Here is an 11,419-nt window from a genome sequence, read left to right on the forward strand (position 1 = left end):
CATGTGTCTATGCTGATCATTATCTCTGAGCTTGTGTTCTGCCTGTGGTTTGTGTGTGTCTGTGTCCATCTGTTAGACATTAAGCAAAAAGCTAACTTTAAAAGTAGATTTTTGTTGTTTGCCGTCCATCTGCTTTGTCACTGCTGGTTATTATTAAATATATCTTTGGCAATAAGGAGGTCGAGAAAATAAGGAAAGAAAGATGGCAGCAACTGTAGCGTGTGGGCAGATTAGTGAATAATGCCCGACTTCGCATCATCAACGCGACATTGTCATCATTATGCAGTTTTATTAAGTTTCATCCACCTAGTTCACAATATCAAATGCATTAAAGGTGCAAAAAAAGAACACTTGAAACAAACTCAAGTAGGAGAAATAGAAGAAAACAATACAAATATTTTAGATGACCAATGTGGGCGTTTGAGGCCCAAACAGGCACTTTAAAAAACAAAAAGGAACCAACGAGTATTACAGGACACACTGAATGGAAAAGGGAAAAAAAAAACATTGTAAAAGCTGAGAGTTGAAAAGTCACAAGAGGAAAGCCGTAGTGTTACAAGAATTCAAGTTGAAATATTACATGAAAAATGTTGTAATTTATGACAAAATCAGATTTGTTGAATAAAAAGCGTATGGTAAAGTATTTTAAAATTGCAATATTACAAGAAAAAAATGTTCAATTACTGTTAGAAAAATGTATTAACATAGTCATAAAAATCATAAAATTAAGGGAAAAAAGTTGCAACGTTACAAGAGCAATCAACTTGTAATATTACGAGGAAAAATATAAAGTTCTAGCTTTTCCCGGCAAACAGCCAAAATATTCCAAGAAAAAATATGTCATATATGAATACAGGTGTATGTTTTTATATTAAATTTGGATTATTATGAGAAAAAATGCTAAATTACCTGCGATTGGCTGGCAAACCAGTCCAGGGTGTACCATGCCTCTTGCCCAAAGTCAGCTGGGATAGGCTCCAGCATACCCCAGCGACCCTAATTAGGATAAGCGGCATTGAAAACGAATGGATGGATGGAATGAATGCTAAATTACTTTTTAGTCGCATATTTAAAAAAAAAATCATAAAATTCATGAAAATAGTTGTAACGTTACAACAACTAAGCAAAATAACTTGTAATATTATGTGAGAAAAAGTGCAATACTATGAGTTGTTAGTATTTGACATTATTCAACTTTTTTTATTGTATTTGTTGGTGTAATATTTTGACCTAATTCTCGTGATAGCGTGACTTCCCCTTTGGAGCAAAGTACACTTGACTGCGCAGTGTTCTGGGAATTAAGTCAATCACCACTTGTACATTGCCACTTCTTTAGCTTCTTTAGATGTTGGTTCTCATAATTCAAATAAGTCCATCACGGAAAAAACTAAATGGCTGCTGTCTTGTTGGAAACAACAACGGCTAGCTAGCTATGAATAAACTAGCAGTGCTAGTGGGCTAAAATACTGAGTGAAATATAAAGATTTTAAAGTTTTACAAGCAAAATGAAGATGAGTTTCAATGTGATAAGGTGCCTTGGTGCTAATGCTGCTAATTTAGCTGTAGCACCTATGGCTTAACTGCAATTCTCAGACAAAAATAACGTGACAACTTTAGCACAAAATGCTAATGAATTACAGGCTCTAACCTTTCCAAAAGGGGATGAACCTAGATTTTAGCTTTCTTTGGCCACATGGGTTGTTTATTAGATAGAAATAGAAAAGAGAAATTCACCATGCAACAGAATCATCGCAATTTCAACATATTATTTGTTTGGATTTACAGTTAATTGTGACTGGGTTGTATCTCTGAATAAATATATGAATACTAAAGTCCTCGTTGGTCATCATATGTTAGACGTACATTGCACTAAATTTGGCAAGTGGGGGCACAAAGAGCACACTAACGCTGAAAATATACTTTACATGCAAAGACAAACATTCTAGTTTTATACAGTTTCATTTTATGGAGCTGTTTTTTGTTTAGGTGTACAGTTTGACATGAAGTGTTTATTTCGAGACTGGTTATTACTGTAAGTGGCGCTTCTGCAGGGCTACAGATTGTGTTAGCAAGGCTACATGACACAATAATACACGTTTACTGTGTTATAGCGAACAAAAGGAGGAACTTTTACCATATAAAAGCTACACATACGCAAAGTTGAAAATGTTGTCTTTTCAAAGAACACCATCTCAGTTTCAGCACAAGCAACAGCAAATTAAGAAACTCTTCCTTAGCTATTTCCTAGCTAGACCTGCTAAGACCCGACTAGTCGGGTACAGTTGGCTCACTCGGCACTTTTAAAGCAATCAACGAGGTTGACTTTTGGCATGTTTTGTTGCTTCCACTAACTAACCTCACCTAACCTCATTCTTACTGCAGAACTAAATACACTGACATCGACACAAAAAACTCGAAAGATCCAATTAGCTCCATCCTGTTAGCGTGCTAAACCCAAACAAGCAACCTTCCTTGTTGCATGACTTAAACGTGACCACTGTCTCACTGTTTAGGGCCAGAGGGATTGGATCTCTGAGCGGCGTGGCACGGATCTAAAGACTCCTTGGTGGCACCGCCGTAGACGTCGACGTCCAGGTCGGTCCAGGGAGCAATGTTGCCGAGTACGGAGGAGCTGCACTCGGCCAGGGCGGCGACTTCGGCGGGCTTCAACACACGATCCCACAGGTTGAACTGGGAGAGCTCCCCCACCAGGGCTTGGGAGGCATCAAAACGTCCGCCCAGGGTGTCCTGTGGTCGGGGAGAAGATGGTAAACGTGAGCAGCTTTCATACAGAGACTCTACTTGCATCAGTTTGAGGGGATTGGTTTTCCATTCTAAAACTGCATCAATGGAAACTGAAATCCACACAACACATGGAATATAACGAGACGAACAATCTCAAAAAATAGAGATGAATTTTATCCAAGAGGAGACTGCGGGCAGCAAGAAAACAGCCGATTAATGTGGGTAGCCAGTATTTACTACTTGCCTGTTGGGGGGACAAGAAGTTTACCAAGAACTTCCTTTATAATGTGACTGAAATAACACACCTAGATGAGAACTTCATTTGCTCTACAATCCTGTAAATCTGCAAACGCTGCTCCCCTGACGACGCCTACTCTGTTGCGATTGGTTGGGTCACAGGCAGGCTCCGGAAGAATTGGATCTAATTGGATAAATGTTGGAGAGTCCGGCGTAGAACTGTTGGTCTTTAACTCCCCTTCTCATTGCCTTGCTCCAGTTTAGATACACAATTCTTACATCCAAAAAACACTTTCTGGCTGCCATTATCAAGAAAAAGCAACAAACAGTACAAAGTAGCTACTACTGCTGGACAAATTGCCATACATGGACTTCCTAAAGTACCGAAATCTCGTGGAAATCTCATGAAGTTCCTATACGGACAAGATTTAGGAGTAGCATGAAAATTAAATCAGGTATAACTTAAAAACACACCAACCTCATGATATTGCACTTCCATATCATGTAGAACAAGAGTACAACATTGGAAAACATATACAGTCAAACCTCGGGTTTTGTATGATCTAGTTTTTCGATTCGGTTTTCGTCAAAAATCTTCGATGAAAGTCCATACAGTTTTCAGTTTCCATATGCTTTGTTTTTGGGTTTTGTCTAAAAAGTTGGAAATGTTCTTGGCCCTTTAACTCAATCAATACCAAAGACGTAGTTAGACGTTTTTATAAACCTGAATGCCCGATCCCAACAACGTATACATATACTGTACGTCTTTTGCGTTTTTTTTCTCGAGAGGCAAAAAGTGGTGATGACGCAACTCTCAACTAATGGATTTCACCTCAGAGCAATTTTAAGCCATAAAAACGGCAGAAGCGCATTTGATAAGCGCTCGGCAGAGGTCATGTGAACAGAAAAATCACGTGACAGGAAGGAGGAAGTGAGAGGAGTGTAGCGTACAGAATGTTACGCATTGTACGGACATTGTATGGAAATTTTAAGGCATGCACACGTGCGCACACAGTTCACTTCCAAATGTGAAAATTGTAAATAGTTTCTGGTGCCATATTTGTCAATAAATTGTTATTTTCATGTAAACCAACCCCTTTTTTGTGCTGTTTATGTGGTTAGACTTGTTTAGATATTTGAGCTGTCACAAATATTTGTGTGAAAGTGAAAGTTATGCTTGAAATGTATCGTTTCACAAAAAGCTGTTTTTCTTCCCTTTCTAGTTGAGAACTGATATTTTCCCGAAACTTGTACTGTATGTTCTACTGCTGATTACTAAAGAGCAGATTTTTTCTGATCAGATGGGAGTAATCTTTCTTTTGGTAGGATCCATGTTTATATAGCCATAGGAGAGTGTTCTGTGTGCCATGAAAAATTAGTCAAAATTGTTAAAAAAATGGTCAGTACTGGAGGGGTTGCATTTTAGCTGGGATTGAATGAGTTAAGAATGTACGCTGTTTTGCACAGAAGCTCCTGTGAAAACGAAGGTGTGAGTTGCCATGCATAACGTTTAGGACTTTCATTCTGAGCTCTTAGTCACGTTGCGATCCCTCCAAACCGTTGGCTTTCCTCCGTTACATTCACAGTTTCCCCGCACAAAGATGTCCTAGATAATAACAATCAACCGGAAGAATGCACCAAGTGTGAAAGTCTGTTTTCATTGATCGTCTTTCAGTGAACGTATGGGGATGCAGATGCACATGGCTTGAATAGAAGTGAAAACAAAAGGGCAAAAATAGAAAGTCTCTTGAAATGGTAGATCTGAGAAATCTATTCATGCAATAATAAATCATTCAGCAGAGATTATTAATGAACTCACTGGCTTTGTTTTCTCAGAACGGACAGTTCTGACAGCTGTTTATGCTAATTGAATAAACTGTAAAAGACATCCATCTCCGTCTAAGCCTTGTCTCACCTGCTCCTGGCCCAGGATGAGTACTCCCCCTGGCTTGATAGGGTGCCAGGCAGCCAGGCCTTCACCCCTCCCCTTCATCTTGCCACCCTGGTAGGCCTTCCACACGCCGTCCCTCAGAGTCCAACTGACACAGATGTGCTGCCACTCGTCTTGAGGCAGAGACAGGGGTAACTGTGCTACCTGCCAGCAAAGGATTGAAGCAGTTTAGTGGGACAAAACGGTCAGTCCTTCGCCTAAAGGTAGGTGTAGGCCATCAGTTGACACTGGGTAGGACATAGAGCTTGTCACATGACTGGACAAATGAGGCAGTCACCTGGCACAGGGCGGCAGAAAGGGGATGCTACTTGATTCTAGGCGGAACAAATGGCGTAATACTTGGGGGCGATGAGTACTTGACACTAGGCGGACAAAAGGGCGGTCACTTGACATTTGGCAGCACGAATGGGAGTGGTCACTTGACACTACTGTAGAAGGGACGAACGGGATGTCACCTGACACTAAGCGGGACACTACACTAAACTGAATAATTTGGGTGGTTATGACACCCAGCAGGACAGTTTAGGCTAAGCAGGACAATTCGGGTGGTTACATGACACTCGGCAGGACTAAAAGGCCGGTCACTTGACAAGTGAGGGACGGACAAGAGGGACAAACTGTCACGCTTTGCAGGACAGGAGCGTATACTTCCTGTCCTGCGCCATTATTCTGGCAAGCGATGCTTCCGGGGTGGCGGAAGGAACTGCCGCTCCACGCCTGGTGGCCGCACAGCTGCGGTCAATACTAATCAGTGACAGTTAAAAGACCAGCGCCGTCGTATGATTTTCCAGTGCTGTCACCTGTTTATAATTTGTATTTTTTTCCCACAGAGCTTTTCCTCTGTCACTTTTAGTTTTTTCTTGTCTTTTGCAATAAAATTACTTCGCCGCCTTCTCTCTGCACCCTGGGGGTCAGTCTTCCGACAGCTTCAACCAGAACGTGAGACAAACAGGGCAGCACGAGGCAGCAAAAATTGGGTGGTCACTTGACATTAGGCGGGACAAATGGGTTGGTCGCTTGATGTCAGCAGGACAAACGGGACCCTAGGCAGGACAAATAGGCGTTGACTTGATACTGGGGGGACAACGCGGGTGGTCACTTGGTACTAGATTGAAAGTTGAGGTATTACGACACTCAGGACAAAGGGAGCGGCAAGAAGGAGGATAAATTGGGTGGTCACTTGACACTAGGCGGGCCAAACAGGCATTAACTTGACACTAGGGCTAACATAGAGGGTGGTCACTTGTTACTAGATAGGAACATCTGGGTATTGCAACACTCGGGACAAAAGGGGCAGCACAAGGTAGGATAAATCGGGTGGCCACTTAACACAGTGGCACAAATGGGATAGTCACTTGACGTCAGCAGGACAAACTGGGCACTAGGCTGGCCTAACAGGCGTTGACACTGGGGGGGAACAGAGAGGGTAGATACTAGATAGGAAAATTGGGATATTACGACACTCGGTACAAAAGGCGGCACAAGGTAGAACAAATTGGGCGGTTACTTGACACAACCAGTTGGGGAAATATCGAACGGTCACTGGACACTAAGTGGGGGAAACTGGGTGGTCACTTGACAGGAAAAACGGGTGGTTAGGTGACACTAGGCGGGACAAAAAGGGCAGTCTTTTGGTGTCAGGCGAGAGAAAGGGTGCAGACACTTGACACTAGGTGGCTTGAGTGAAAAACATTACCTTGTCGTTGATCAGCAGCTCCACAGGGTTGTGGACCCCCTGCAGCAGCACCAGCTCATTGGGCTGCCCGGGCACAGAGTAAGAGAAGGGGGTTCCTATGCCCCCTTCTTTAGCCTTCAGCCACACACAGGCGGTGAAGGCGTACATCTCTGTGATCTCCTTCCTCACCAACCCATACATGTAGTTGGTCCGCATTGGGAAGGACAGGACAAAGCCGTCTGGGAAGGATGGCTCCGTGAGCGCTTATGAGGAAAAAGAGGGACAAAGTGGGAAAAAGATTAAGTCAAAACTGCAGCGAAAGCATCGATCATCAATTCCGCAACAGTGGTGCAAGTAGTGCTAGTCAGGTAAGCAACACCAGACTATTTTAAAACTAAAATAAATCTCCGTACATTCGCAATTCAGCATTTGCAACCTCTCAGATTTGCAGGTTTGTGTTCAAAAGATTCATTTTAATAAATTAATTTTATAAATTATATAGAATATTTTTGTCAAACTGAACTCACCACAATTACCTGCAAGCACAAGCCACATTTTTGAAGTTAAACCGTATGGTAAGCAGAGGTTTGAGAACCAATGAACATTAAATGAGGTCTAAATATGGAACAACTTCATTAATGAATCCTAATTTACAGCTAATTTCAACACTGAGGCAACCTAGTTACACACTGATTTACTGTATATCGTTAGGCCGCCGCTGCCTTTAAAAGGGGCCACTCACTGTGCTCCAGCTCGGTGACACGGTGGTTGGCTGTGTCGATGCCCTGGTTGATCTTCTCGTACTCGCCCTGCGTCTCCTTCCTCATAGCCTGCCGCTCCTTCTCTAACATCTTTATCTTCCTCTCCAGCTCACCCTCAAGGTCCTCCACTCTCCAGGGGCCCCTGCTGCGGCCAGGTGACCCCTTGGTGGAGGGCTTGGAGGCAGGTCGACGAGCCCCGGAGCCTGGTGCTGCTGCTGCGGGTGCGGGGGAGACGCCTCCAGTGGGTGGAGTGGGAGGCTTGGCTGCTGCCTGGCTGCTGCTCGCTGCTGTAGATGTGTCAGTGAGATTCAAGGCAGCTGGGCCTATCTCTGCCTGCAGGCCGAGAAATATATGAGAAGAGGACTTTATATTCACAAAATATTGGGACACTTGGCCATTGCGCATACAGGACGTTAAAATGAAAGCTACGGAGGTCCCGTTGCATCTTCTACTCCTCTAGGAAGACTTTCTATAAGCATTTGTGAGGTCCGGGGTCAGATCAGGGATGTAGTACATCCTAAAAGGTGTTTGATGGACTTCCAAAGTCATCCAAATGTGCCCTTAAGGACCATGCTTTGTGCGACACGCCTTAGGAAACATACAGTACAAAATGTGTTGCTAAGAGGAACAATTATGATTTTAGGACAAAATGTGTCCATCTAATAGCCCTGTGGTGATGGAGCGGTACACGCTGCAACCTTTCATGCACAATGCCTGGTTTTGATTCCCAGAAAGTCTCAATGTTCAACCATTGGAGATGTGTGCTGGGCCCAATCATGTGTCCATATAATGCAAAGATGTGCAACCTATAGCCTGGGGGCAGCACACATTCCACAAGATCAATTGATCTGGCCCGCCATACAATTGTAAAAAGCGTAAAACCTTGAATCAGCCCACAGGCCAATTGCAATGGATATTAAAAAGAAAATAACATCAAGGATTGCAGTTATATTTTCCCATCCACCAGAAAAAAGTTAATCAATAGCATTGGCTCAATGATGAGCAAAGTTTCTTTGAACATAGTAGGACTTGTCCCTGAGTGCCAAAGAAAAACAAACCAGGAGTATCAAGGTGGAATGTTAAGAGTGGGAGGTGAATAACATCCACAGAGTTGCTGAGGCAAGGATTGTGCATCCAGGATGTAAATTGACGTCGAGAAGCATAACCTTGAAAGTGTTTATTTCTAAGCCCATTCTTTGTCTCAACATCTCAGTCCACACACACAACTGTGAGAAGTTGACCTATCTCTTCTCCTCTCAACCTGGCCAGCTTCATCTTTTATTTATGCCCTTCTCTCTGCATGCAGAGAGAGCCACGGAGAGAGAGACGATGCTGTCACAGTGGGGTGAAGGGTGTGGGTGGCAACCAATTCCTCTATGACTGGTGTCATAAGCTGGTTGCAGTGGAGGGTTTGTGTGGCACAGCAACTGAACTATTTGTTATTTTCAGTTTAGTCAGTCACATTTGAAATGTAATGCCCTCAAAACCAATAGACACACACTGGTCACCCCACACCTGCAATTGAAAGCCAATACATAAAAAATGTGGCTTTAGAAAATAATGCTAAAAAAGGATTATTTATTAACATCGTTTTATGCATCACACAGAGAATTGCTCTAATGTTTTTGTTGGATATTTCCCTCACGAGAGGGCCAAAATGCAAAAGATATTGTTAAAACATGTATTCCTGGTAGAAAAAGAAATCCTATTTTGAGTGAACATTCATAGATTCCCACATCCAGGATGCTATGCTTGACTTTGTTATAAGGCACACATTCTTTTGCTGCTCAAGACAAAAAATAGCAATTTGGGTCTTTGTCATGGCCCGTATTGTTTATAACATACAAGAAACATGTTGCATAATTAGTAAAGTTCAGCAAATCACTACCAGTTTACCTTATTAGTGGCAAAGACTAATGCATTATTTGTTGCCACAAAACCCCTCCATAATGTAATACTAATGCTAACAATAACAGGAAAAAATATTGATGCACATCTTTAAAAAAAAGTTGACCTTCTCAAAAGTAAAAACCAAGCAAAAAAAAAACCCACTTTGAGATGCACTTAAACACCACTACAACAATAAACACATTATTAAATAATACCTATCTAAACTGAGCTACAATAATACACACCTTGGTTAAATAATACTTCTCTAAAAACTGAGCGTTACAATAGTATTTTGACAAGCGGGTGTACCGTAGTAGAACCAACAGGTCATACCAAGGTGGCTTACCTCCAGCTTTTCAATGCGGTCTTTCAGGTCCATGATGGCCCGGGCCAGCTCCTCCACAGCGCGGGCCGTCAGGAGCTGAGAGGCCGACGAGGAGCTCACATCATCCCCGGCCATGACCCTCCGGTTGCCGCTCCATATCCCGATGCTCCGCTCAGGGCCGGGCCTCTCATCCTCCAAGCCGCTCTCGCACTCGCTCAACTTCCCTGTGAGCTCCCGGATGGTCCTCTGGTCCATGAGAATCTGATCGTTCTGCTGCATGACCATCTGCCGGAGCTCCTCCGCCGTGGTGCGGAGAAACGTCCAGTCGTCATCCGCAAGAGGGTCGTCTGCCAGCGGCTGCTGCCGCTCATCTTTACCCTTACAATCACCGAGAGGAACTGGTGTGCAGATCAAGCGGCTGTAGCTGAACGTCTTCCCCGAGCCTCTGCCGGTCTCCTCACCGAGGTTGAGCTCGTTCAGACTGGGTACCCCCAAGCCTATACCGCCGAGCCCATTCTCTCCATCGTAGGAGTCGGCGCCGTGTAAAGCACCGAGCGGTCCCGCGTGGGCGACCGAGCTGGGCTCCAGTGGCTGGAGGAGCGTCTCCGATGTCAGGGTGCCGTTGTCGCCGAGAGAAGCGGCGCGTTTGCGGGGGTAAACGCTGGCGAAGATGCAGATGACGGCACCGAGGAAGGCCAGGGAGCCGGCACCAACCAGAACCACCATGAACTTCATGATGCTGTGGAGATGGAGCGCAATGGCTACATGAACGTACGCAAATACAAAAACTGACTTTATAAAAAACTGACACTTACAGAATAATCTTTCAGGGATGTTGTGTATGGTACCCAACTGTCTGCACCAGAGATGTTCACTCGCTGGCGGTGTTGCTAAGCTGCTCTCTCCTCCGTGTGTTTCCATGGAGACCACTCGACGAAGAGGAGGAGCGAAGCTGTCCCTATGCGTCAGTCGCAGCAAGCAGGCTGGCTGGGATGAACTTCCAGCAGCAGTGTGAACAAACAAGGCAGCGATGGATCAATGTGTGTGTGTGTGTGTGTGTGTGTGTAATAGGATACGGAGTGTAGAAAAGGTGAGGATGAACTGTAAACATGTTCTATTTGTGGTGACACCGTTGCTTTCCTCTTAATAACATCCCTTATGAAATGAACGGAAATGCCTATGTAAGCAAAACAAATGTATGGTCGCTCTACTTCAACAAGACCAGCGTTGTTTTCTTTACTAAAACTCCCAAGCAAGGCATCATTAAACATTGATAAGCCACATTCACTGTTCACAAACATAATGAAACTGAATAAATCAATTGCTCTCTACCTGCAGAAAAACAAACTGTAGAGGGGAAAGCAAAGAAGAAACAAAGGAAAAATTTGACACGCTCAGCCTATCATAAATTTATGAAAGGCAATTGGGCATGATAAACTTAAGCACTGACCCAGAGGTCTTGATTGATTCTAAGAACACTGGGGAGTCATTGGGGACATAGTATATGATGGGGTTGTCATGGTGACATATTAGAGTCTCAAGACTGTTGTAAGCGGTTAATGTATGAACACTTCAGACACAGGTGCCTTCTTAGTAATGGTTCCATCAGAGTTGTTTTGTCTGGATTATGGTTAGGATCAGTAAATCCTATTCACGGGCTTGGTTTTCCACCAGCCCTACCACTAGTATTCCAAAAACAGTACAGTGAGACCTCTGTTTTCATTACGAATTTATTCCAAAAGGCCAGACGAAAACCAAAATGTACCGAAGAAATTGTTCCCATATTAATAAATAGCAAGTGAAATGGACAAATGAACCATAAACATCATTTTCAC

The 11,419-nt window shown here is 43.6% G+C and overlaps 1 protein-coding gene across 2 annotated transcripts; it reads right to left on the reverse strand.

Moving 5' to 3' along the window:
* Positions 1-269: 269 nt before the first annotated feature.
* Positions 270-10,802, reverse strand: nptxrb (neuronal pentraxin receptor b). 2 transcript variants are annotated; one of them, XM_054780309.1, is made up of 6 exons: positions 10,400-10,724; positions 9,606-10,323; positions 7,351-7,702; positions 6,630-6,871; positions 4,898-5,077; positions 270-2,748 (listed from the first exon to the last, which is right to left on the reverse strand). In XM_054780309.1, the coding sequence occupies exons 2-6, from the start codon at positions 10,317-10,319 to the stop codon at positions 2,503-2,505; spliced, it is 1,734 nt and encodes a 577-aa protein (XP_054636284.1). In that variant the 5' UTR covers positions 10,320-10,323; positions 10,400-10,724; the 3' UTR covers positions 270-2,502. The 2 variants fall into 2 exon arrangements, with proteins under 2 accessions (XP_054636284.1, XP_054636283.1); XM_054780308.1 differs by having other exon boundaries at positions 9,606-10,802.
* Positions 10,803-11,419: the final 617 nt, after the last annotated feature.

Source organism: Dunckerocampus dactyliophorus, chromosome 6 (genome assembly GCF_027744805.1).
Source record: "Dunckerocampus dactyliophorus isolate RoL2022-P2 chromosome 6, RoL_Ddac_1.1, whole genome shotgun sequence".
Classification (NCBI taxonomy): domain Eukaryota; kingdom Metazoa; phylum Chordata; class Actinopteri; order Syngnathiformes; family Syngnathidae; genus Dunckerocampus; species Dunckerocampus dactyliophorus.